This window comes from Papio anubis, chromosome 20 (genome assembly GCF_008728515.1).
Source record: "Papio anubis isolate 15944 chromosome 20, Panubis1.0, whole genome shotgun sequence".
NCBI lineage: Eukaryota > Metazoa > Chordata > Mammalia > Primates > Cercopithecidae > Papio > Papio anubis.
Window position 1 is genome coordinate 1,984,507 of NC_044995.1, and position 27,703 is coordinate 2,012,209.

General features: G+C 49.1%; 1 protein-coding gene across 3 annotated transcripts; it reads right to left on the bottom strand.

Moving 5' to 3' along the window:
- Positions 1–932: 932 nt before the first annotated feature.
- CALM3 (calmodulin 3) lies at positions 933–10,507 on the bottom strand. Of its 3 annotated transcripts, none has more exons than XM_003915759.5 (6): positions 10,298–10,507; positions 5,875–5,905; positions 3,395–3,538; positions 3,127–3,233; positions 2,736–2,871; positions 933–2,592 (listed from the first exon to the last, which is right to left on the bottom strand). In XM_003915759.5, exons 1-6 carry the CDS (start codon positions 10,298–10,300, stop codon positions 2,564–2,566), a joined length of 450 nt encoding a protein of 149 aa, XP_003915808.3. In that variant the 5' UTR covers positions 10,301–10,507; the 3' UTR covers positions 933–2,563. The 3 variants fall into 3 exon arrangements, with proteins under 3 accessions (XP_003915808.3, XP_009193065.1, XP_031514991.1); XM_009194801.2 differs by lacking the exon at positions 10,298–10,507 and adding an exon at positions 9,536–9,668; XM_031659131.1 differs by having other exon boundaries at positions 2,736–3,233; positions 10,298–10,485.
- Between the last annotated feature and the right edge of the window lie 17,196 nt (positions 10,508–27,703).

The following is a 27,703-nucleotide window of genomic DNA, read 5'->3' on the forward strand; positions in this document are numbered from 1 at the left end:
GAGGGTCTTGCTATGTTGCCCAGGCTGGTCTTGAACTCTTGGGATCAAGTAATCCTCCTGCCTCAGCCTCCCAAAGTAGGAGGATTACAGGCATGTGCCACTGGGTGCTGTTAAGGAGGCTTCTTCCTCACATCCCCACTTGCCATGAGGAAGTTGAGCTTTCTGTGGTTTGTAATTTGGCTGTGACCACATAGTGGTTTGTACTCTGCCTTGTGTGGTTTGCAATTGTTTTGGGCTTTTTGTTTCAAATCTTCAAACCAACACCAAGTCCCATGCCCTCCCTGTGAGCTCAGGACCATGCCTTTCTCACCATTGCAGATCCAAACTTGCCATGTTTTGGCTGCCTGTGAGACTAAAGCAGTGAATGCCATCCCTCTCCCCAAAGCATCAAGAGGCTCACCCACTGCAAGGCCCACCCCTGCCTTCCTCTCTTCGCCCAGCTGGGCTCCGAGCTGTTTGGGGATCTCACCCAGCCTCATTGGATTTCCTTCAGTTCCTAGGTGTCCAGGCTCCTCTTGCCTCAGGACTTCCATACATGTTGTCCCCCTCAACTGGAATGCCCTTCCTTCCCCTACCCAGCTAGGGGACTGTCCATCTTTCAGGTAGGTCTCAGCTCAGTCCTGCCACTGGACTGGGCTGACCCCTTCTCTGTGTGCATGATGGGGCTGCCTCAGACAGAGCCTTCTCAGTACTCCCCTTTCAGTCCATTTGCATGACTATCTCCAGGCCAGGACCCTGCCCTTGACGACCCTGTGGTCTAGCTGGGATCAGAACTGTGGTTCAGAGGTGTCCACTGGGCTGCACTGACCGGACACAGCTTCAGAGCCAGCTTGGAGGAGAGGCTCTTTCACATCTGGGCCAAAGGAGTCAGCGTGGGGGTTGGCGGGGTGGGGGGGCAGGCCAGAAACTGAGACACGAGGGGAGGAACCAAGTCAGGTAGTCACTGTATTTTATTGGAAAACATTGATATATATTTTTCTTCACAGCTTGAACTGAACACAATATTGCCCGGTTTAAAAAAAAAACAAAACCAAAACATTCCGAAAATGTCCACAGCCTCACGCCTACCTGCCCTTACCCTCAGCTCTTGGCTGGGTCTCCCACTATGCCCCGTCCCTCCTTCCCTCAGAGGCTGGGTGCCAGAGGGTGGATGAGAAGAGATTCTCAAAGCTGGGCAGGTCCCAGGAAAAGCCACTTGATCGACCTGGGCAGTGAGGGGAAGCAGGGGGGCGGGGAGGGGTGGGAGTTGGTGGTGGGGGGAGCCAGATGAAATGAACAGAAAGGGGAAAAAACCCAGACGACTGAACTGCCCACATTGACTTACTTGTCCCAGAGGCGAAAGTCAGAAGCAAGGGCACGGATCATGCTCTCCGCTGGGGAGTATGGGGGCAGGCAGGTGGGCGAGGGGAGAGGCAGGGAAGAGGGCACGGAGCACAGATGTGAGGAAGCGGCACCAAGTCACCACGGAGAAGCGGGAGGTGCTGGCGGACCAGGACGCAGAGGCTGCCGTAGCTGCTGTCCCCTGGGCAGCTGGCCGACAAGACTGTTTTATTGCAGGTGCGTTCTCTTGAGAGCGTGGTGGGGCCCACCTTCCCTCTCCCCACCCTTTAGCTAGCCCAGCATGGTTCTGAACAAAATGAAAGTTTTAAGGGCCATAGAGGGGAAAGAAAAAAAAAGAGAGAACCAGCACATTACAAAGCGACCATCCCCACATCCATTCCTAGGATGGGCCCTCAGGGCGGTGGGTGCTTTGTGAGGAGGGAGCGGCATGGGATGTTAGCACCAGGTATTTACAGAACAGCTCGAGAGCGCTTCAGGAACGCGGGCAAGTCCAATTTGCAGAGTGGCCAAATGAGCAGTCCCCACCCAGCCAAACCTCAGAAAGCCAATCGGATGGTTGCAGAACAGCAGCCAGTGGGATGTGAGTGTTGCCCACTGTCAGTCCCCTTCTGTGAGTCAGCCCCCTCGACCCCCTCCTGGGCCACATCCAGTCAACGCCGCAATTCCTCAACGCCCCTCAGTCCTTCTGGAATGCCTCTCTTGGCACCCCTGCCCCAACAGGCTGCTGGGATCTGCACATGGAATCACAGGGCTGGTTGCATGCAACGGCAAAGGGCATGCTCTTCTGCCTGGGGGAGGGCCTCTTGTCCCTCCCAGCAGGTCCCGGGACAGGGCTGGCAGCCACCCCAGCACCCAAAATAAGATGACAAACAAGAGGAAACAAACCAAAATGGAGGAGAGCCACCCGGGCTGGAGGAGGGCAGAGGCTCCCCAAGGGGATCTGGGGAGGGCTTCATCTTATGAATGCATCAGGCCTTGGAAGACATGGATGGAAGAGGCGAGGGCAAAAGGAAGAGATGAGGGGCATGGAGAGAGACTCAGGGAAGAAGGAGAAAGAGCAATCATGCAGCTTGGGACAAATCTTTTGTTGCTTTATCAGATTCTCAGTCAATCAATTGGTGTTTGCTAGAACCGGGGTACGCAGGGGAGTGTTGAAGAGAGAGTGCGCGCGCGAGAAGAGAGAGATCAAGAGAACGGGCATCGCCAGCTGCCCGGGGGGCCTTCACTTTGCAGTCATCATCTGTACAAACTCTGTGGAGTGAAGCAGAGAGAGAGGAGGTCAGGCGGGCAGGCTGAGTGGTGAGCGGCCCTCCCCAACATGAGGGATCTGGGGGCTTGTTCCTGAAGCTGCGATTCTCTTCTTGTTCGGGAGATCAAGCCTGGCCTGGACTCACCTTCATAATTGACCTGGCCATCTCCGTCGATGTCAGCCTCTCTGATCATCTCATCCACCTCCTCATCGGTCAGCTTCTCCCCCAGGTTCGTCATTACGTGACGCAGCTCTGCGGCGCTGATGTAGCCGTTCCCATCCTGGGGGTTGGGGATAAAGGCTTTCACTGGGCACTTCTCCCGGCGGGGAGAGAGGCAGTGAGAGGGGTGGCTGTCATCACCATCCCTCGGCAGTGAGCACAGTGAGGGAGGCTGCCTGAGGTGGCAGAGCAGGTTGGCAGTGAGGCTGGCACCGGGACGTGGGCCTCCTGGAAGTGGTAGCTCCGTGGATCCAGTTCTGTCTGTCTGCCTGAAGGCTGGTGTCAGTCTCAGAGCCGCCCCTGGAGGGTTGCTTACCTTGTCAAAGACACGGAACGCCTCTCGGATCTCCTCCTCACTGTCTGTGTCCTTCATCTTTCTGGCCATCATGGTCAGGAACTCCGGGAAGTCAATGGTCCCGTTCCCTGGAAGGTAGGGAAAGGATGGAGAATGCTCTGGGCTTGGGCCCTGGAAGATGACCCTGGGCCCTGATAGATATGGGCTCATCCATCACCCTGAGGGAGGCTCCCTGAAGTCACTCAGGGTGACCAGGAGCGGGGCTGCCCACACGCTCTGTGGGGCTCACCATCTGCATCCACCTCATTGATCATATCCTGCAGCTCTGCTTCAGTGGGGTTCTGTCCCAGGGATCTCATCACTGTCCCCAACTCCTTGGTGGTGATAGTGCCATCTCCATCCTTGTCAAAGAGGGAGAAGGCCTCCTTGAACTCTGGGGAAAGAAGGGGAAGGAGTCAGAAGTCACAAGGCCCACAGGAGAATCCTTACCTCTGGATGTTGGACGCCTTCCCTGGAGCAAGGCCAAGGGTGTCAGTCCCACCTAAAGAAACTGAGACAGACTTCAAGTCCCATGCAATCAGTTCGCTTTCCTCAGTGCTCAGGGCAAAGCCCTTCCAACCTTCATTCAACAGTTATTGAACATCAACACTGTGCTAGGTAAAGCTATTTTTCTGGCCAGCCAGTGAAGACGGTGGGGAAAAATGGTCTGACAGCTGTCCTTAGATGATTCTACATTTCTGTTTGGTCCCTGGCTTTGGCTTCTCCCTCAAATGATGAAACGGACCAAAGTCACGGAGTGAATGAGAGCCAAAAGGATTCTTCATCTGAGTGTATTAGCCAGGGTTGGTTGGCTGGGACGAGGAGGGGAGGCTGCAGAATGCCTCTGGCCAGCCTGAAGAGGAAATGCAGACATCCACTCCCTTCTGACTGCCAGCCCTGTTCCCTGCCGTGGGTGCTACCAGCTTCCAGAGGAGCTGAGCCACTGTGGTGAGCGTGGGGGTGGTCGGCAGCAGAACATGGCTGACGGACGGTGCGTGGGGTGAGTAGGGGGATGGAAAGTGAGGGGACGGCTGCCAAGCCAGGAGGATGAGGAGCTAGCGGTGCTGAGTGGGAAGGCCACAGCTGGGGCCGCATCAGGAGCAGGGAGAGAAGCACATGGCTCTTGCCCTCCCACTGGGCCCATTTTGGCACCTGGTGCTCCTCTACCCCCAAGCCCTCAAAGAACAGATGCCTGGCAGCCTATTCCCAGAGGGTGTGGGCTGGGGTGAGGCGGTGGACACTTTGCTAATGGGGACAGAGTGAAAAGCAGACTGTTTATGTTGCACAAGGCCAGAGTTGGGAGATGGGTGGCAGGTACATTGGGAGGGACATGCACAGCTGGGCAGCTGTGGTCCTGAGCCTCTGGGCCCTGGGGACATGGCAAGAGTCTCCTTGGGGAGGCTGGCACCTATCTGTGCTGAGGCCTTGTTGTTCTTGGGGAGGGCAGGGAGTGGGTCATGGGGGCACCCCGAGCTCATGATCACTAAACTGGGCCATCCTCTGGCTTTCCTCAGGGGTCTCCATAGCCACCTGGAGCCAAAATTTTGAAGCGGCAAAGGTGATTCTGTGTTGGGGGTTGAGGGGAGAAAGGAGAGAAGGCAAGTCCATTCCTGTCTCCTCCCACTGCAGAAGCTGGGCCTTCAGCACTTGTCACACAGCCGGCTGAACCTGACAGCAGAGCTGGGGGCTGGGTAGCTGGTGGGGAGCAGAGGCCCATTCTCTGGATCGCTCCTCTGGTCTACTGTGTGCTGGCCCCTGGCTATGGAGATAAACCAAGAGTTGCTCTTTGTCCTCGGGCAGCTCAGTATGGGCGGGTAGGCAGGCACGGATCCATAATTACACAATAGTTCCTGTAGCTGACCATTATGGGGTTTTGGAGGGGTTAGAAAAATGAATTAGATGGGATCCAGGGATTTCTTCCAGCTTGCTGAGAGAGAGATGATTGTTTAGCCAGCAAAAGTTTGCAGAGGACCTACTATGTTCTAGGCAGGCACTGAGGCTATAGCAGAGACCAACAAAACCAAGTCCCAAACTCAGTGGAACTCACATCTAGTAACAGGAGATACAACAGGTGAAGACAAAAGAAAATAATTTCAGACGGCGAGAAAGGTTACAAAGAAAATAAAGTGATGTGAAGGACAGTAAAGGAAGGCTGTGTACTTGAGGTGGAGGTCAGGGAAGGCCTCCCCGAGGGGACATCTGAGCTAAGGGATGGGAAGGAGCTGCCCATGCCAAGCGCTGGGGAGGCACTTCCGCCAGCAGAACAGGCAGGCGCAGGCACATGCGAAAGGAAGTGCAAAGCGCAGGCAAGTGCAGAGGTGGGAGTGACGAGCCAGCTCCTGGGCGGCTCCTAAAGTGGGACAGGAGCTCTGCAGGCCCCACATGGAGGCAGGGAGCTCACCTTCTAAGCCAACCTGGCTGAAGCTGGGAGAGAGAGTTGGGTTTGTCCTACAGCCACTGATTATCAAGCCCCTAGATGACCCAGGCCCAGGAGAAGAACACAGCCTTTGGTGTCTGGTAAAGGCCTGTCTCGGGGCCATGGGGCTTGGTGTCATTGGGACACTGGTGTGCTCTTACACACATTTATCAGCATTCTAGGCACAAGGCATAGTGTTAGGTGACACAAGGGATACAGAGGTTCACCCATCAGATGTCACTTCTCGGTGGCTAAGATTTGGCTAGGAATGTGGGGGCTTTCCTGAGCTAAGATGAGGGGGATAGCAGACTCACCTGCGATCTGCTCCTCAGTCAGCTGGTCAGCCTGGAAAAGCAGGAAGGGGAAAGTCAGTCACCAGGCCGGACAGCACGGACGCATCTTCCTCACTCAGCCCAGGCCCCCGGCCCCAGTGAGGCCAGCTTCACATGGCATTCCTGCCGAGCCAGGAAGGAGCATGCCAGAGTCAAGGTCTGAGGCACAGCCAGCGCCTGATGATAAAGTCTGGTGATTCAGAAAGCTGGGTACCAGGGTTGGCTGGACACTCAGGCCTGCCGGATGCAGGGCCCGATGAAGCTGCCCAGACCCACGGGCTTCCAATCTCAACTCAGCATGTGGGAGCCACAGGGGCAGAAGAAATGCCTGCCCTAGCCCCAAACCAGCGGCACAGGTTTGCATCTCATCAGTGGGAGCCCCAGAGGCTGAGTGAAGGGAGTGATTGCCCTGGAGGCCTCATCAAGAAGCTCTAGAAGGCTCCAAACTGAAGCAGGCCAGTCCTTGGGTAGGGCAGAGGGACGATGTCTGGGGCTATCTCTGCTAGTTTCTGTGTCACCTATTTGGAGGCGCTTGGCTCAGGCAGAGTTGACCCGAGTGGCAAAAATTCTCCTAACTGGCGGGCCCCAAGTTGCTCAAGCGCCTAAAGAACTCTGGTCAGGCTGGAGGCAGGCGCTCCGCCCCCTGCGCACAGTGAGGGCACAGGGCACCATTCTGTTGTGTTTCTTTTGGGCAGGAGGGGCACACGTCAGGGAGAGGGCTGCGGCGGGCAGCAGCAGAGGACTGAAGTCAGCTTGCACTGCAGTTTTTAACCCTTTCCAGCTTGGGCACTCTGGGGACTGGCCAGTTGGTGGCAGGCAGCCCTTGCTGCATGCGGGGTTTGGGGGTGGGGAGGAGATGCAGGGACTGGCTTCTCCTGCACTGGTATGCTGGGCATCAGCCAGGCATAGTGATCCTAAGGGGCAGGAGCTGGGCTCGGGGGTTGGGGAGGCTGAATCCCAACATTTAGCTTTAGCAGCCAAAAGACAAATTTTCCCTGGTTTTTGCTGATGCTGTTAAGAAGGCACCATCATCCCAGGACCCCGGTGGGTCTGTTCCCCTTCCTTTCACAATCAGGCAAAGGGGCTCCAAGTCTACAGCAGGTTCTAGTCTTGAGTCTGAGAGCCTCAGAAATGGAAGCAAACTATTATTATGTGAATTTGCAGTATTCTACCGAGAGGTTCCAGAGGCTAGGAACAAACCACCGCCTGCCTCCCCTATCCCCACCCCCTTCCCAAATATTAACAATCACTGATCTAAAAAAGTTAGAAAAAAACAAACAAACAAAAAAACCCCCAAAAAACTAAGGGAAGAGGAACTTGAGGCCAAGTCCCAAATAGGCAGAATGGGAGGGGTAATCAAAGTGATGATCGCAGAGGGGAGAGGGCTGAGGGAGGGAGAAAGAGGAAGGTAAAGAAGGAAAATGGCACACATGCACTTTCTGGAAAAGTCCAAAGTGTAAAGGGGAGGTGGGGAGGCCAAATGAAGATTCTTCTGCATTGCCTTCAAAAAAGACAGGGTGGTTGGGCTCCTAAATGCCAACCTGGCAGCCCCAGGCCCAAGAGCCCCTTGCTCCACCCACCCCCCACCTCCCACCATCGGCAAAAAAGCCTGGGGCCATTCCTTAGGTCCTGACACCTGAGGAAGAGGCTTGGGGAAAGTGAGAAGGGAGGATGGGCTTCTGGTTACTGAGGCCAGGCAATGCCCGGGGAGGGGCAGGGGAAGAACAGAGAGGAGGGCAGCAGTGTGGGGAGGCGGCTGCCATCCCATCTGCTTTTCATTCTTTCCCCTGGCCTAGAATGGAAAAAGCGAGCCCAGTCAGGGCCTTCCCACCCCACTGCTCCGCCCTGCAAGAAGTCCAACTCCCCCGACCTTTGGGCAGCACTACAAGGGGCTGGGGTGGGGGCGAGGAGGCTGTGACAGGCTGCAGACTGCCCTGAGTGGCTCTGAAGGCCAGCATTTGCCAGTCTCCACCAAAACACTGGAAGATGCAGACGAGGCACTGCCATGTTCAGTTCTGTCACAGGGTTGCTGCAAATAGGCGTGGCTCTGCATGGAGGGCCTGTCAGACGCTCTCCCTCCCATGTTGGAGACCCACTTCCCTGCTTGGTCAAGGAAAGGTACAGATCTCAAGCAAGGTTGCCGCCCAGAAAACCGACTGCCTAAGAAGAGATCATTGATCCTTGCTTAAGGTTTCTTCCCTTTCTAGACCTGAAGACTAAACTTTCAACAGAAACTGTTTCCAAAATAACTCAGCTGGTCTCCTGCTTCCTTATCCCTCATCTTAGGCTCCAGCAAGGGGCTGGACAAGAAAAAAAAACATGAGGTGGGGGAGGGAAGAGGGTATGATTTATCTGCCTTGCTCCAGCCCCCAGCCAATGCCAGAGAACAGTGTTAGATGAGATCAGAAACCAAGGCCAGGGCCCCTCACCCGGGCCAAGGAGGAGCCACAGAGCTCAGGCCAAAGTCCAAGGCCAGTTAACAGTGACTTGTCCCACCTCTACCTTGCTGATTACAAACGGAAAGAGAAACTAGTTGTGGCCAAAGCTCGGGTCCTATTCTGGAGGTAGGGGGCCCGCTAGTGCTTCAGGGCTCCTTTAGCCAGGTTCTGCTGGGGGAAAATGGGGTAGCAGCAAGAGGAGCCATCAGGTCTGTGTCAGCAAGTATGAGATCTGATACACGGCAGCGGCTGCCTGTTCTCCCCAGCCTTGCCAGGGAGGATGGCTGCACACGGTTCCCAGGCTCAGCCTGGGGGGGCTGTGGGTGTTGTGGGTGGCAGGGAGTAGGAAAGAACTAGTCCGCTGGTTTTCTCTCAAAGCCCTAACTGTGAATTAACAGACACGCTCAGTGAGGGTCCTGAATGGAACAAGTGGTCCTCAGGCCAATCAAGGGGTCTCCCCAGAGGCACTCTCTGATCAAGCTCTGCAGCCCCCACCTCGAGGGCACAGGAATAGGCATCTGATTGTCACCGACGCCACACTGTACTGCACTGTCATTTGGCACAAGTGAGGAGGTGCAGCATGGTGCGTGGGGCTGGGGATCATGAGAAAACTGGCGCTCCTGTTGGGAAAAGGCAGTGCTCTTGGCCTGAAAAGGCCAGCAACGGAGTGAGGCTTCTAGGCTTGAAAAAGCTGGCTCATTCGAGGCACCCCAAACTTTGATCTCCCATCCCCATTTCATGAGGCTTCAGTGCGCAATAGGGGCCTGAACAGCTCCGCCCACCTGCTCCCACTGCCCCGGTGCCTTCCGCTCAGCCACGTTCTTCCTGGGGAAGGAGGACGGGTAGAAAAGCTTCCTCCGGCCCCTGCAGCCCACTCCCAATCCACACTGAGCTGTCTTTGTCCTGGCCTGTCCCTGGAGACTGGCAGGGTGCTACCCACATCCACCCCCAAACCTAGGCCCCCCATGACTGCCATTCATTTTCTCCCTCCACCTCACCTCCCAACCACCCAAGCTCCCCCACGCCTCTCCTTGGAAATCCATCTTCTCATGGACCCAAACACAACACTCTTACCCCATTTAAAAAATTCTGTCTTTCTAGAGCAACAGTCTTAACCCACTAGTAACCGCGGAACCTTTTCTAGCTACTTCCAAATTAACCCCAAGGGCCCCTGTCCCCCGACTACTGGCAAGCCCCACTCTCACCATCCCTTTTCACCACCTCCACGACCCCGATCCTTCTCCGTCCGGAAGCCTTCAAGAGCATCTTCTAATCTCCGCTGCCACCCACCCCAGGCTCTTCCTCCCGTAAGCTTGCACCTCACCCTCCTCCTCCTCTGCAGTGCTGGGCTTTGGAGACCACCCTCCCCCACCCTCGAGAGTCTCATCTGTAGAAGTGACCGCCCATCCCTGACCCTCTCCTCTGCCCCACAGGAGCCCAGGGGTCGCGCCTCCCCGCCCAGGCCCAGCTACCCTCCACCACCCCATCCAGGAGCAGCCCAGCCTCCCTTCGTCCCCCGTTCCCCGCATCCTCTCAGGACCAAACGCCTTCATCAGGGCCTAAATAGCTCCCGTCCCCAGCCCATCTTTCTCATTTCGTCCCCTGGGGTCCAAACACCTCCATTCTGAGACCCAACGCCCCATCCTGGGTCCAAAATCCTTTTAAGCGGTCCCACTGAGGGTCCCGATCCTCCATCCGGGGTTCAAATGTCCCCTTTAGGGACTCAGATAACCATTTGTGGGCTTAAACATCCCATTTGGTGCTAAAGTCGCTTCTGGAAACCTTTGGGGATTCAGACGTCCCGCTCTGGGTTCAACGGCCCCCAACAACGGGGATAGAAAGCGGTCCCGAGGCTCTCGCCGGGCCCGGACGCCCCCTACTCTGGGCTCCATCGCCCCCTCAGGGGTCCTGCCCCGCTAAGCCCGCCTCAGAGCCCGCAGCCTCGGCGGCCACCCAGCCTCACTCACCATGGCGAGGCCCGGGGTGTCCGGAGCACGGGGATCAAGGTTCCTCCGGCGGCGGCAGCAGCTGCAGCAGTTCCAGCTCCGCCGCGCGTCCGCGCCTCCACACTCACTGCCCGCAGCGCGCGCGCGCCGCCGCCGCCGCCGCCGCCGCCGCCGCCCGCCCCAACGGTCCCTCAACGGCCGCCGCGCGCGCCCCGCCTCGCTCGGCCCCGCCCCACCCGGCCCGCGCGCCGCCGCACTGCGGCTCCCACGGATCCCTCCGCGCCCAGCTCCACACCAACGGGACCGCGAATCTCTCGTCCCCACCCTGCACAGGAACTGGATTTGCCACCGGGCGCGCGCGCGCGCTCGCTCCCGCCGCGGACTACTTTTCCTCACCGCGCGCCCCGCCTCCCGGGCCCACTCCACTTTCCCCCTCGGCGGAGGGGCACGGCTCGGCGGTGCGTGACGCGTCCCTCTGTGAGCCGCGTCACTATTGAGCCCGGCCCCTGGCGGAAATGAGAGCTTGGCGCCCATTGGTCCGACCTTCCCTGCAATGCGTCAAACTGGGGCGAGCCACTGCAAGGTGGTGGTGGGGAAGTCTGGACTCTGTGGCCACGTGGGGCTTTGAGGAGTAACGAGGCGAAGGTGGAAACGGTGTGGCCGTTAGAGAAGCAAATACATCGTTACTGTGGCCAGGGAGTGGTAAAAAGGCTGGCGACAAATGCAGAAGGGCTTTCTCGGCTCTCCCCTTTAACCGCTGGAAGATGGTTCAATCCAAAATGCTAGGGTTTAGAAGCTCCGCCCCAACTGGGCCCTTCGTGGTGGCGGGGTCTCCAAGGTGCCAGCTAACGCTCAAAGGTTCTTCCCTCCCTGGTCTTGTCTCTGCGTCCTAAGACGCACTCAGCCGGTGGGCGGGGCCCCTGGGCCCGATTCATTCTTGATCCGCTGAGGGTCTGTGAAATTAGGACCATCCCAGGACAGCCTATGGGAACAGGGTATTCATTCAGTCATTCGTGCTATAAGCATTAATTAGGCCCCTGCTGTATGCAGGGACCCGAGCTTGGCTGGGCGGGGGAGACCATACTCCCCAACCAGTCTCTGCAGACAGACGACCTCATTCCTTATTCCAGTGTTCCAGCCATAGGAGGAAAAAGAACTGAAACATTGTTTATAGGAGCTCAGAAAATGATCGCCTCCCCCCCTCCCCCCTTTAGGATAGGAACTGACAGTCTCCTGCGTGTCCCCTCCCCACCATGGTGATGGGTGAGAGATGGGCAAGCGAGTCAGGCTGGACCAACCATTATGCTCCACCTGGAACAGAATGGAGACTGAACTAATGAGAGTCCTTCCCTGGGTTTTTGGATCTGCAGCCTGGGCACAAGAAGCCTTTTCTCTTTGGGTGGGTCCTTCCCACAGGTTCTGACTAAGGTCATTTTCCCACTCTGCCCCCTATCTTGAGGAAGAAAGTGTCTAGAGAAGAAGAGAATAATAAAACTGACACAGTGGAGAGGTAAAGAAGATGGAGCGAGAGGCCGGACGCGGTGTCTCATGCCTGTAATCCTAACATTTTGGGAAGCGGAGGTGGGCAGATTGTCAGAGCGCAGGAGTTCGAGACCAGCCTGGCCAACATGGCGAAACCCCGTCTCTACTAAAAATACAACAATTAGGACAGGACGCGGTGGCTCAGGCCTGTAAATCCCAGCCCTTTGTGAGGCTGAGGTGGGTGGATCGCCTTGGGTCAGGAGTTCGAGATCAGTCTGGCCAACGTGATGAAACCCCATCTCTACTAAAAATACAAAAATTAGCCGGGCATGGTGGGGTGCGCCTGAAGCCCTGGCTATTCGGGAGGCTGAAGTGGGAGAATCGCTTGAACCCAGGTGGTGGAGGTTGCAGTGAGCCGAGATGGTGTCACCACCGCACTCCAGCCTGGGTGACAGAGAGAGACTCTGTCTCAAAAAAGGAAAAAACAAACGAAAAACCAAAACAAAAAGCCACAGATTTTAAATATTCACTTCAATAAGCTTTGATAATTGCATACACCCATGTAAGCACCATCCTAGACAATATTATTGCTATAGAACAATTCCATCACCCCAGAAATCAGTTCTCCTGTGACCCTTAAAAAGTCAATTATTGCCCTCTTCAAGCAAGCACTGTTCTGACTTCTGTCATTTTTTATTAGTTTGCCTCTTCTAGAATTTTATAGAATGAAATCAAATAACGTGTACTTTTTTGTGCCCAGCTTCTTTTGCTCAATATAATATTTTTGAGCAAAAATTGCATGGGGGTATACTTAGGTACAAACTTTTCTTTTGTTATTTATCTGAAATTCAAATTCAGTTGAGCATTCTGTATTCCTATTTGCTAAATCTGGTAACCTCAGTCTCAAAGCTACTCTTTTCCAGGGTTGGGAAATGATGTTATGGACCTACCTGGGATTTCCTGGGTTTCCAGTCTTCAAAATTGTCCTGTACAGTTAGCCAAGAGTCTCAGTACCTTTGAGCTTTAGGAACGACTGATAAACTAAGGCTGTACCCCACTGTAATCAGGGAAATGTAAACTAAACTCCCAATAACACACCAGTTTCTATCCATCAGCTGGACAAACACTACGTCCGGCAATATTATTTGCTATTGTACCCACACCACAGTCTGATGACCCCGTTATTTTTTATTTTCTATTTTTATTTTTGAGACGGAGTCTTGCTCTGTTGCTCAGGTTGGAGTGCAGTGGTGCAATCTCGGCTCACTGCAACCTCCACCTCCCAGGTTTAAGCGATTCTCCTGCCTCAGCCTCCTGAGTAGGTGAGATTACAGGCACCTGCCACCATGCCCGGTTAATTTTAGTATTTTTAGTAGAAATGGGATTTCACCATGTTGGTCAGGCTGGTTTCAAACTCCTGACCTCGTGATCTGCCCACCTTGGCCTCCCAAAGTGCTGGGATTACAGGCGTGAGCCACCGCTCCCAGCCCAACCCCATTAATTTTTTTTAACTCTACCTCCCTAAGCACACTCTGCCACCACTCACTCTGTGGAGTGCCATCGGCACTTGAACACTTCTGGCTGGTTTCTATTATTTCCCCTTCATCAAATGCTCTCCCCATAATCCCTACGTGGCGTGGCTTATCCCCTCCTTAATATCAAGTCTTTGTTCAAATGACACATTCTCAATTGTGACTTACCATAATGATGCCATTACAAATTGCAATCCAGGAGGACTCCCAGTTCCAAAATGGTGGTAGAAGCAAGCTGGCTGATATGGTTTGAATATTAGTCCTCCTAAAATCTCATGGTTTTTTTTTTTTTTTTTTTTTTTTCTTTTGAGATAGGGTCTGTGTCACCCAGATTGGAGTGCAGTGGCGCTATCTTTTGTTTTTTTTTAGACAGAATCTTGCTCTGTCACCCCGGCTGGAGTCCAGTGGCGCGATCTCCGCTCACTGCAAGCTCCGCCTCCCAGGTTCACACCATTCTTCTGCCTCAGCCTCCCGAGTAGCTGGGACTACAGGCGCCCGCTAATTTTGTGCATTTTTAATAGAGACGGGGTTAGCCAGGATGGTCCAGATCTCCTGACCTCGTGATCCGCCCGGTTTGGCCTCCCAAAGTGCTGGGATTTCAGGCGTGAGCCACCGCGCCCGGCCAGTGGCATTCTCTTGGCTCACTGCAGCCTCCATCTCCTAGGCTCCAGCAATCCTCCCACCTCAGCCTCCTGAGTAGCTAGAGTAGCTTGCTCCATCGTGGCAGGCTAACTTTTAAACTTTTGTACAGATGGGGTTCTCACTATGTTACTCAGTCTCAAATCTCATGTTAAAATATGATCACCAGTGTTGGAGGTGGGGCCTGGTGGGAGGTGTTTGGGTCATAGGGGTGGATCCCTCATGAATGACTTGGTGCTGTCCTCATGGTAACAAGTCAGTTCTTATTCTATTCACACAAGATCTGTGTTTTTTTTGAGATGGAGTCTTGCTCTGTCACCTTGGCTAGAGTGCAGTGGCATGATCTTGGCTCAGTGCAACCTCTGCCTCCCAGGTTTAAGCGATTCTCCTGCCTCAACCTCCCAAGTAGCTGGGACTACAGGCACCCACCACCACACTTGGCTAATTTTTGTCTTTTTAGTAAAGACAGGGTTTCACCATGTTGGCCAGGCTGGTCTTGAACTCTTGACCTCAAGTGATCTGCCTGCCTTGGCCTCCCAAAGTGCTGTAATCAGGTGTAAGCCACTACACCTGGCCAAGCTCTGGTTGTTTAAAAAAGCTTGGCACCTTGGCACCTCCTCCCTGTCTCTCTTGCTCCCTCTCTTTCTCTCTCTGTCCATAGAATGTGCCTGGTCCCCCTTCACCTTCTGCCATGATCAGAAGCTTCCCGAGGCCCTCACCAGAAGCAGATGTCGGCACCATGCTTCCTATAGAGCCTGCAGAACTATGAGCCACAATAAACCTCTTTTCTTTATAAATTGCCCAGTATCAAGTATTCCTTTATAGTAATGCAAACAGATTAACACACTGACTTTCCTCCCCACACCCCCTCAGAAAACCAAAAACAAATATACAGTGCCAAAATTATTGCCAGCAATATCCCAATATCCCAGAACCCAAATATGAGGGTGAAACAGTTCCTGAGACCACAGAGAAAGGACAAAATCTTCTGAGCAGACAGTAAGAGAATAATTCTTCCATATCCATGACATTCCTCTCTCCAATCTGCATGACACCAAGTGGGCAGGAAATTCCCCCTCCACTCATGGTTTCTACATGGGAAAAAGTGAGATTGAGGTGAATAACCAACTTCCCCACCATCTTGGGTTCCCTGGCAGGCAATCTGTCCCTACCTTAACCTACAGGAAGCATCAGGAGTGCCTGAAGGGAGAAATATCCTCTGAGAAGAGCCACAGACAAAGTAGGGAGGTGGGACTACCATCCCGAGCCCTGGAAACTCTCTATACTCTGTAACTTGGCCAAAGGAGATGCCAAATCAGAGTGGCTGTTCATTAGCACCATGCTGTAGGAGGTTTCTTCCACAGCTCCCCTGGGAATGAACCCCTAGCCAGCCTTCCTAAACTACTGGGATATCCCCTTTGGGACCTCCCCGATTCAGGATGGGTGACACTCTGATCTTTAATAGAGCCAAGGCAAACCTGGGTTTAAGGTGTCACTGAGTACTGAAAAGGAGGCAGCGACCTAGCAGAAAAAAAAGAAACCAACAGGTCAATTATGAAGAATCTGTAAGCAAACAGAGCCAGTAAAAGCCAAAACAATCCAGACAGAGAAGACTGGAATAAGTGACTAATCCTTCAGTGCAAAGGCATAGATGTACATTAACAATAAGCAAAAGCAAACAGGGAACCATGAGCTCCCCAAATGGACAAAGTAAGGGACCAGTGAGTAAACCTAACAAGACAGTAATATGTGAGCTCTCCGATTAAGAATTCAAAATGGCATTTTTAAGGAAACTCAGTGAATTCCAAGATGACATAGAAAAGCAATTCAGAAATTTATCAGTGAAATTTAACAAAGATTGAAATAACAATAATAAAAAAACCTAAACAAATCTTAGAACTGAGAAATACGTTTGCTGAACTGAAAAGTTCATTGGAGGTTCTCAACAGCAGAGTGGATCAAGCAGAGGAAACAATCAGTGAACTTGGAGATGGGCTGTTTGAAAATACATAGACAAGAAAAAAGAATGAAAGGGGCTGGGCGCGGTGGCTCAAGCCTGTAATCCCAGCACTTTGGGAGGCCGAGACGGGCGGATCACGAGGTCAGCAGATCGAGACCATCCTGGCTAACAAGGTGAAACCCCATCTCAACTAAAAAATACAAAAAATAACTAGCCGGGCGAGGTGGCGGGCGCCTGTAGTCCCAGCTACTCGGGAGGCTGAGGCAGGAGAATGGCGTAAACCCGGGAGGCGGAGCTTGCAGTGAGCTGAGATCCGGCCACTGCATCCCAGCCTGGGCGACAGAGCGAGACTCCTTCTCGGAAAAAAAAAAAAAAAAAAAAAAAAAAAGAATGAAAGGAAGGGAAATCACCTACAAAATATAGAAGAAAAAATCTAAGAATTATTGGTGTTCAAGAGGGAGCTGAGGAGGAGCAAGGGGATAGAAAGGATATTCAAAGAAACAATAGAAGACATTCCAAATATCCAGGTACAGAAAGGCCAGAGAACACCAAATAGATTTGACCCAAATAAGATTACCCCAAGGCGTATAATAATCAAACTCTCAAAGGTCAAGAACAAAGAGAGGATCCTGAAAACAGAGAAAAGAAGGAAATAACACTTAAAGGAGTTCTAATTTATCTGGCCACAGACTTCTCAATGGAAACCATATAGGCCATCCAAGAATACTGTATCAAGCAAAGCTATTATTCAAATATGAAGAGCAGATAAAGTTTTTCCCAAATAAAAGCAGAGAGAATTCACCACTACCAGATCTGTCTTATAAGAAATACTCCCTTGAAGAAAGAGAGTTCCAGAGAGTTCCTCAATCTGAACAAACAAACAAACAAAAAACATTCAGAAAGAAAAAAAATTTTTTTCAGACAGGGTCTTGCTCTATCACCCAGGATGGAGTGCAGTGGCTCAATCATAGCTTACTGAAGCCTCAAACTCCCAGGTTCAGGTGATCCTCCCACCTCAGCCTCCTGAGTAGCTGGGACTACAGGTGTACACCACCATGCTGGTTAATTTTTGTATTTTCTTTCTGGTAGAGACAGGGTTTTGCCATGTTGCCCAGGCTGGTCTCGAATTCCTGGGCTCAAGCAATCTTCCCCGCTTGGCCTCCTAAAGTGTTGGGATTACAGGTGTGAGCCACCATTCCTGGCCAAAGAAAATATTTGAAGGTATAAAACCCATTGGTAAAATTAGGTACACAGAGAAACCCAGGATACTCCAATACTGTAATTGTGGTGTGCAATTCATTCTTAACTCTACCATAATAAAGCCCCAAAGACAAATCTATCAAAAACAATAATATTGAACTGGGTGTAGTCTTGGCTACTTGGGAGGCTGAGGCAGGAGGATCACTTGAACCTAGGAGTTTGAGGCCAGTCTGAGCAACATAGTAAGACCCCATACTTAAAACAAAGCAATAACAACTATAGCAGCTGGTTAAGAGACAAGCAAAATAAAAATATGTAAATTGAGGAAACAAAAAGTCAAAATGTGGGAGGGAAGCAGATAAAGTGTAGAGTTTTTATTCATTGTTTCTATTTTTTTCTTTATGATCTAAGATGTTATTGCTTTAAAATAACTTGTTATAAGATTTTTCTATAAGCCTCAAGGTAACCACAATGCAAAAACTTATAATAGATTCAATAAAAATAAAAAGTAACAAGTTAAAACATACTACCAGAGAAAATCACTTAACCACAAAGGAAAACAGTTAGAAAGGAAAAAAGGGGGCCAGGTGAGGTGACTCACACCTATAATCCCCGCACTATGGGAGGCCAAGGGAGGCAGATCACTTGAGGTCAGGAGTTCGAGATCCACTTGGCCAACATGGCAAAACCCCGTCTCTACTAAAAATACAAAAATTAGCTGAGTGTGGTACAGCCTGTAGTCCCAGTTACTTGGGAGGCTGAGGTAGGAGAATTAGCTTGGTGAGGTTGGAGCGGGAGAACTGTTGAACTCAGAAGGTAGAGTTGTGAGTGAGCCGAGATCACACTCAGCCCAGCCTGGGCGACAGAGAGTGAGACTCCATTCAAAATTCAAAACAAAACAAACCAAAAACAGGTGTGATGGTTAATTTTTTTTTTTTTTTTTTTTTTTTTTTTTTTTGAGACAGAGGGCCTGTAGCCCAGGGCTGGGAGGCAGGGTCGGATCTCAGCTCACTGCAAGCTCCGCCTCCCGGTTCACGCCATTCTCCTCGCCTCAGCCTCCTGAGTAGCTGGGACTACAGCTCACCTCGGCCTCAAAGGTTTTTGTATTTTCTTAGTAGAGACGGGTTTCACCGTGTTAGCCAGGATGGTCTCATCTCCTGACTCCTGCGGATCCGGCCTGCCTCGCCTCCCAAAGTGCTGCTGGGATTACAGGCTGAGCCATCACACCGGGCGACAAGCACATTGAGGTCAACTTGATTGGATTGAAGGATGCAAAGTGTTCTTCCTGGGTGTGTCTGTGAGTGCGTTGCCAAAGGAGATTAACATTTGAGGCAGTGGACTGGGAGAGGCAGATTCACCTTCAGTCTGGGCGGGCACCATCTCATCAGCTGCCAGCATGGCGAGGATAAAGCAGGAAGAAGAAAATGGAATGAGCGGACTCGCTGAGACTTCCGGCCTTCATCTTTCTTCTGTGCTGGATGCTTCCTGCCTCGAACATCAGACTCCAAATTCTTCAGCTTTTGGACTCATGGACTTACACCAGTGATTTGCCAGGTGCTCTCGGGCCTTTGGCCACAGACTGAAGGCTGCACTGTCAGCTTCCCTACTTTTGTTTTTTTTTGTTTTTTTTGAGATGGAGTCTCACTCTATCACCCAGGCTGCCACAGTGCAATGGTGCCATCTCGGCTCACTGCAACCTCCGTCTCCCGGGTTCAAGCAATTCTCCTGCCTCAGCCTCCTGAGTAGGTGCGATTACGGGCGTGCACAACCACGCCCGACTAATTTTTGTGTTTTTAGTAGAGACAGTGTTTCACCATGTTGGCTAGGCTGGTCTTGAACTCCTGACCTCAGGTGATCCACCTGCCTTGGCCTCCCAAAGTGCTGGGATTACAGATGTGAGCCACCACACTCAGCCGGCTTCCCTACTTTTGAGGTTTTTGGACTCGGACTGGCTTCTTGCTCCTCAGCTTGCAGACGGCCTGTTGTAGGACTTCACCTTGTGAGCATGTGACTCAATACTCCTTAATACACTCCCCTTCATATATACATCTATCCTATTAGCTCTGTCCCTCTGGAGAACCCTGACCAATACAGTGGGCAAAGGATCTGAATAGACATTTCTCAAAAGAAGACATTCAAACGGCTAAGGGATATATACAAAAATGTTCAACATTGCTAATTGTCACAGAAATGCAAATCAAAACCACCATGAGCTATCACCTCACCCCAGTTAAAACGGCCTTTATAAAAATGTGGATGCTGGCGAAGACGTAGAGAAAGGGGAACCCTCGTACACTGTTGGTGGGAATGTAAATTAGTACAGCCACTCTGGAGAACAGTATGGAGGTTCCTCAAAAAATTATAAATAGAACTACCATATGATCCAGCAATCCCATGCTATGTATATACCCCAAAGGAAGGAAGTCAGTGTATCCAAGAATTAAACAAAAATCTATTAAACACTCAAATCTAAGATCTGAAACTATGTAACTACCAGAGGAAAACACTGGGGAAATGCACTTTGCACTCACGTGTTTATTGCAGCACTATTTGCACTAACCAAGATAATGGAGTCAATCTAAGTGTTCAACAATGAGCGAATGCATAAAGAAAATCTGGTATATGGCCCGGTGAGGTGGTTCACGCCTGTAATCTCAGCACTTTGGGAAGCCAGGACAGGTGGATAACTTGAGGTCAGTTAAAGACCAGCCTGGACAACATGGTGAAACCTCATCTCTACTAAAAATACAAAAATTAACTGGTGGTGGCTCATGCCTGTAAATCCAGCTACTAAGGAGGCTGAGGCATGAGAATTGCTTGAATCCCAGAGGCAGAGGTTACAGGGAGCTGAGATCGCACCACTGCACTCTAGCCTGGGTGACAGAGCGAGATTCTGTCTCAAAATAAAAAAAAAAAGAAAAAATGTGTTATATGCACACAATGGAATATTATTCAGCCATAAAAAAGAATGAAATTCTGACATTTGCAGCATCATGTTAAGTGAAATAAGCCAAGCACAGAAAGACAAATATCGTATGTTTTCATTCATGTGTGGGTGCTGAAAAAGTGGATCTCAAGAAGATAGAGAGTAGATAGGTGATCCCTACCGGAAGCCAGGAAGGGTAGGGTGGAGGGGGGAATGAAGAGAAATTGACTAATGGGTTCAAATGTATAGTTACATTTGGAAGAAATGTAAGATAGAAGAAATAAGATCTGGTGTTTGATAGATCAGCAGGGTGAGTATAGTTTACAATAATCTGTTGTACATTTCAAAAATAGGTAGAATAATAGAAGAATTCATGTTTTTAGCATAAAGATGAATATTTAAGGTGATGAATATCCTAATTACCCTGATTTGATTTTTTTTTTTTTTTTAGATGGAGTCTTGCTCTGTCTCCCAGGCTGGAGTACAGTGGTACAATCTCAGCTCACTGCAACCTCCGCCTCCCAGGTTCAAGCAATTTTATGACTCAGCCTCCCGAGTAGCTGGGATTACAGGCGCCCACCACCATGCCAGGCTAATTTTTGTATTTTTAGCAGAGACAGCATTTCATCATCGAGGCCAGGCTGGTCTTGAACTCCTGACCTTGTGATCCACCCGCCTTGGCTTCCCAAAGTGTTGGGATTATAAGCATGAACCACCATGCCTGGCCCCCTGATTTGAGCTTTACAAATTATATAAATGTATTAAGTTACCACATGTTCCCTGAAAATATGTACATCTGTCGTGTATCAATACAGAAATAACATTTAAAAAGAAAAAAAATTGCAATCCAACGCTCCCAATTCCTTTTACCTGGCTTTAATGTTTTTCACAGCAGTGACCACCTGCTAAAATACAATATTATCTTCTTTTCCATTATATTTATTGTTTGATTCTTTCGCTGGAATATAAGCTCCATGAGGTCACAATTTTCTGTCTATTTTGTTTGCTGTTGTATCTCCAGTGCCTGAAATAGACCCAGGAACATAGTAGGTGCTCAATAACTATGTTTTTTGAGTCAGTGTCTTGCTATGTTGCCCAGGCTGGAATGCAGTTGGTGCAATCTTGGCTCACTGCAACCTCTGCCTCCCAGGCCCAAGCAATCCTCCCACTTCAGCCTCCCAAGTAGCTGGAACTACAGGTGCATGCCACCATGCCCAGCTATCAATAACTTGTTTTTTTGTTTTTTTTGTTTTTTTGAGATGGAGTCTTGCTTTATCTCCCAGGCTGGAGTGCAATGGCGAGATCTGCCCACTGCAGCCTCCAGCTCCCAGGTTCATGGGATTCTCCTGCCTCAGCCTCCCGAGTAACTGAGATTAGGCGCCCGTCACCACGCCTGGCTAATTTTTGTATTTTTAGTAGAGATGGATTTTCACCATATTGGCCAGGTTGGTCTCGAACTCCTGACCTCAGGTGATCCAGCCACCTTGGCCTCCCAAAGTGCTGGGATTACAGGTGTGAGCCACCACGGCTGGCCAATAACTATTTTTTGAATAAGTAAATAAGTATGGGGAGATGGAAATTCTCATACAATGCTGATGGGAGTATTGATACGATCATGCCAGCGAGTGTATAATTTAGGATAGACTAGGTCCCAGTGCAGTAACAACTCCAAAAATCTCACTTAGCACAATTAAAGTTTATCTCTCATTCACACAAAGTCCACTGTAAATCCCAGATACTCTTCAGGCCAGTTCTACTCCATGTAACAACTCTGTAATCCAGATTCTTTCATCTCTCCTAAAGGCCTCTATGTTGCCAGAGTTGGGGAAGAAAGAGATGAGAAAATCTCTCAGTCCGGGTGCGGTGGCTCATGCCTGTAATCCCAGCACTTTGGGAGGCCGAGGTGGGCGGATCACAAGGTCGGGAGATCGAGACCATCCTGGGTAACATGGTGAAACCTAGTAGCTACTAAAAAAAAAAAAAAATTAGCCAGGCGTGGTAGCAGGTGCCTGTAGTCCCAGGTACTTGGGAGGCTGAGGCAGGAGAATGGCATGAACCTGGGAGGTGGCTTTCAGTGAGCCAAGATTGCACCACTGCACTCCAGCCTGGGCGACAGAGCGAGACACCGTCTCAAAAGAAAAAATCTCCCAGGAGGTTTTCACTGCCTCAGCCTAGGAGTGACATATGTCACTTTAGCTTATATTCCTTGTCCAGAACCAGTCATGTGGTCTCATCTCACTGCAAGCGGGTGGAGAAATATATTTTCTCATGTGCCTTTGAAGAAGGAACTGGAAACAGAATTTGGTGAGCGTATACCATGGTCTCAGCCACAGACAACCATTTGATAATGTCTATTGGCAAGTAGAGCATGTAGGTTTGCTAAGACCTGGTGATTTTCCTCTTGTATACATCCTTAGTGGCTTGAAAACAGAAGGCAATGCTGTGTATTAGAACGTTTACTGGCTTGGGAGTCAGGAGATCTCACTTGTAGAAATGCAGTGTCCAACGTGGTACTTACTAGATACATGCGATCATATGAATTAAAATTAATTAAGATTAATTGCATTAAAAATTTGAAGTCTTGGCCGGGCGTGGTGGCTCATGCCTGTAATCCCAGCACTTTGGGAGGCCGAGGTGGGCAGATCACAAGGTCAGGAGATTGAGACCATCCTGGCTAACACGGTGAAACCCCATCTCTACTAAAAATACAAAAAACTAGCCAGGCACAGTGGCGGGCACCTGTAGTCCCAGCTACTCAGGAGGCTGAGGCAGGAGAATGGCATGATCCTGGGAGACAGAGCTTGCAGTGAGCCGAGATCGCCACTGCACTCCAGCCAGGGGGACAGAGCGAGACTCCGTCTCAAAAAAAAAAAAAAAATTTGAAGTCTTAGTTGCACTAGCCACATTTTAGGTGCTCAGTACCCACATGTGGCTACTGTGTTGGAGAAGACAGAAGAGCATGTACATCATCACAGTAGGTTCTTACTGGACAGCACTTTGTACAACTAGCTGCACCATTCACACCGTCTCTGTTGGCTCCAGCTTTCACATGGGTAGAAGGAAATAGTTACACCAGCTGCATCAGCATCAACTGTAAGCTTTTGAGAAAATCCAATTTCTGGGCCCCACCCCAGACTTACTAAATCAGAAACTCTGGGATTGGGCTCCAGCAATATGTTTTGACAAGCCCTCCAGATGACTTGGAAACATCCTAAAATTTGAGAATGTTGTTAGACTATCTTTAAGACCAATTCCTGCTAGCTTTAGACTTCTACAACTCAAAAATGTAGGATACTAGAGGCTGGGAAGGGATGGGGGAGACTTGTTAATGGTGTGATCCAAAAGTATCCGAGACAGGTTGCAATCAATTTAGAAAGTTGATTTTGCCAAGGTTAAGGACACTCCTGTGACACAGCCTCAGGAGGTCCTGATGACACGTGCCCAAGGTGGCTGGGGCACAGCTTCACTTTATACATTTTAGGGAGACACGAGACATCGATCAATAAATGTAAGATGTATATTGGTTCTGTCTGGAAAGATGGGACACTTGATGTACCTACCAGGGTTGGGGGGTGGGGTGCTTCCAGGTCACAGTTAGATAAGAGACAGTTGCATTCTTTTAAGTCTCTGATAAGCCTTTCACTGAATACACAATTTACATGTGAGACGCCATAGAGCAGTAGTCACTTATGCCTGAGTCTGATTTAGCGAATCTGCAGTTTTACATAAACAACTGGGCAGAGGAAGCCGTCAGATATGCATTTGTCTCAGGTGAGCAGAGGGATGACTTTGGGTTCTGTCTGTCCTTTGTCCCCCATCTGTGAAGATAAGGTATCAGCTATCAATTTATATTGCCAGGGTGAAATTCAACAGAACTGTTTTAGGGTAAAGATCTTGAGGCTCACAAGAAATTTCCTTTCTGACAAATTTTGAGGGAGCTGTGTAGCTTCGTAAATCTTTGTAGTTAACTTATTTGGGAATAAAATGGGAGGCATGTTTGCCTGATGGAGTTCCCAGCTTGACTTTACCCTTTGGCTTAGTGATTTTGGGGTCCAGGAGATTTATTTTCCTTTCACAAAGGACATGAAATTACCCTGCTCTGATCATTATACATTTTCTTTATTGAAATATCACTGTGTTTCCCATGAATATATGCAATTATTTGTCAATAAACAAACAAAAAACCCAAACAGTAAAAATGTATTGTCCACAGGAGATTTGTAAGAGTAACATTCCCTTGCCCAGGGACCGTGGAGGGGGAAGATTTCATTTGACTTGGGTAGTGGCCACCATTTTAGTCCATCCATTTTCTTTCTTTTTTTCTTTTCTCTCTTTCTCTCTCTCTCGCTTTCTTCTTCTTCTTTTTTTTTTTTTTTTTTTTTTTGAGACAGAGTTTCACTCTTGTTGCCCAGGCTGGAGTGCAATGGCACGATCTTGGCTCACTGCAACTTTTACCTCCCAGGCTCAAGCAATTCTACTGCCTCAGCCTCCTGAGTAGCTAGGACTACAGGCGCCGCCCAACATGCCCGACTAATTTTGTATTTTTAGTAGAGATGGAGTTTCTCCATGTTGGTCAGGCTGGTCTTGAACTCCTGACCTCAGGTAATCTGCCCGCCTCGGCCTCCCAAATTGCTGGGGTTACAGGTGTGAGCCACCACGCCCGGCCCATCCATTTAATTTCTTTAATGACTAATGATGTCGAGTATATTTTTATGTGCTCCTTGGCCATTTGTTATCTTCTTTGGAGAAATGTCTACTCAGATCTTTTGCCCATTTTTAAATTGAGTTATTTATCTTCTTGCTGTTGAATATATAAAGTGCTCTTTATATATTCTGGAATCTAGACACTACTTATCAGATTGTATCAGATGATTTGCAAATCTCCCATCCTATAGGTTTTCTTTTCACTTCATTAATAGTGTCTTTTGAAGCACGAAAATTTTAAATTTGATGAGGTCTAATTTATATGTATTTTTTTATTGCTTGTACTTGTGATGTAATATCTAAGAAGCCAGGATGTCATATCTAAGGTTGTGATGATATACAGTTGTGCACCACATAATGACATTTTGGTCAATGATGGACCACATACATAATGGTGGTCTATAAGATTATGATACTGTATTTTTACTATACCTTTTCTATGTTTAGGTATGCAAATACCCATTGTGTTTGCATTGCTTACAGTATTCAGTACAGTAGCATGCTGTTCAGGTTTGTAGCCTAGTAGCAATAGGTTTTGTCCTCTAGTCCAGGCATTCAGTAGGCTCTGCCATTTAGATTTGGAGAAGTACACTCCATGATGTTTGCATAATGATGCAATCACCTAATGATGCATATCTCAGAATGTATCCCCATTGTTAAGCAACACATGACTGTACATCTATGTTTTCTGAGAGTTTTCTAGGTTTAGCTCTTAACATTTAGGCCTCTGATCCATTTCAAGTTAAATTGTATACATGGTGTGAGGTAGGGGTCCAAATTCCTGTTTTTGCCTGTGGATATACAATTGTGCCAGCACCATTTGTTGAAAATGCACTGAATTTCTTCATTGAATTTTTTTGGCACCCTTGTTGAAAATCAATTGACTATAGACATATGAGTTTTTAAAATAGACTCTCATTCCTCTGTGTTTATGTAAGTACCAAAAATCTTGATTACTCAGCTTAGTAGTAAGTTTTAAAATTGGGAAGTGTAGGTCCTCCAACTTTGCTCCTTTTCAAGATTATTTTGACTATTCTGGATTCCTTACATTTTCATATAAATTTTAAAATTAGCTTGTCAATTTCTACAAAAAAGGCAGCTGTAATTTTGATGTGGATTGTTTTGAATCTGCAGTTCTATTTGAGGAGTATTGCCATCTAAACAATACTAAATCTTCCAATTCATAAACACAGAGTGTCTTTCCATTTATTTATGTCTGTTAACATTTATTTTGATGTTGGTTTTGTGCATTATAGTGTAAAATTCTTACAAAGTCTTCTTAAGTTTATTCCTAAACCTTTTATTCTTTTTGATGCTATTACAAATGGAATTTTTTTCTTAATTTTATTTTCAGATTGTTAAGTACTGGTGTGTGCAGAAATACAACTGATTTTTAGATATTGATCTTGTATTCTAAAAAATTGCTGAAAGTGTTAACTCTAGTAGTTGTGTGTGTGTGTGTATGTGTGTGTAGATTCCTTAAGACTTTCCTATGTGTAAGATTATGTCACCTGCAAATAGAGTTTTCCTTCTTCCTTTCTAGTCTGGAATTTTTTTTTTTTTTTTTTTTTTTTGAGACAGTGTCTTGCTCTGTCGCCCAGGCTGGAGTGCATGCAGTGGCACAATCTCAGCTCACCACAACCTCCATCTCCCAGTTCAAGCAATTCTCCTGCCTCAGCTTCCCAAGTAGCTGGGACTACAAGCATGCACAACCACACCCAGCTAATTTTTATATTTTTAGTAGAGACAGGGTTTTGCCATCTTGGCCAGGCTGGTCTCAAACTCATGACCTCAAGTGATCCGCCTGCTTTGGCCTCCCATTGTGCTGGGATTACAGGCATAAGCCACCACATCTGGCCTGGATGCTTTTTTTTTTTTTTTCCTTGCCTGACTGTCCTGGCTAGAACTCCCAGTACAATGCTAAATAGACACAATAAGAGTAGACATCTGTATCATGTGCCTGATCTTAGTGGAAAGGTTTCAGTCTTTCATAATTAAGTATAATGTCAGCTATGGGTTTTTCATAAATACCCTTTATTGGGTTGAGGAAATTTCATTCTATTCCTAGTTTACTAAGTTTTAATTTTTTATCATAAAAGGGTGTTGGATTTTTTGTAAAATGCTTTTTTTTTTCATCTACAGAGATGATCATGTACTTCTTGTTCTTTAGTTTGTTAATATGGTTTATTACACTGATGAATTTTCATGTCTTGCATTCCTAAAATAAATCTCACTTGGTCATGGCATATAATCCTTTTTATATGTTTCTGGATTAGTTTGATAGTATTTTGTTGAGAATTTTTCTTTTTTTTTTTTGAGACGGAGTCTCTCTCTGTTGCCCAGGCTGGAGTGCAGTGGCATGATCTTGGCTCATGCAACTTCCACCTCCTGGGTTCAAGTGATTCTCTTGCCTCAGCCTCCCAAGTATCTGGGACTACAGGCATGCGCCACCATGCCTGGCTAATTTTTGTATTTTTAGTAGAGAAGGGGTTTTGCCATGTTGACCAGGCTGGTCTCAAACTCCTGACCTCAGGTGATCGATCTGTCCACCTTGGCCTCCCAAAGTGCTGGGGTTACAGGTGTAATTCTCTGCACCCGGTGGAGAATGTTTTTATCTATATTTATTTATTTATTTATTTTTTGAGGCGGAGTCTCTTTGTCGCCCAGGCTGGAGTGCAGTGGCGCGATCTCGGCTCACTGCAAGCTCCGCCTCCCGAGTTTGCGCCATTCTCCTGCCTCAGCCTCCCAAGTAGCTGGGACTACAGGCGCCTGCCACCGCGCCCGGCTAATTTTTTTTGTATTTTTAGTAGAGACGGGGTTTCACCGTGTTAGCCAGGATGGTCTCGATTTCCTGACCTCGTGATCCGCTCGCCTCGGCCTCCCAAAGTGCTGGGATTACAGGCGTGAGCCACCGCGCCCGGCCTTTATCTATATTTATAAACGATATTGGTCTCTTTTTGGTTTTCTTCTCTTACTATGTGTTT

Excerpts from the sequence above, each read along its gene's own strand:
- CALM3 (XM_031659131.1), bottom strand. Across the intron at positions 3,539-5,874 it reads GACTGAGGAGCAGATCGCAG|AGTTCAAGGAGGCCTTCTCC; the intron begins GTGAGTCTGCTA and ends TTCTTTCCCCAG. Across the intron at positions 2,593-2,735 it reads TGGCCAGGTCAATTATGAAG|AGTTTGTACAGATGATGACT; the intron begins GTGAGTCCAGGC and ends TTCACTCCACAG.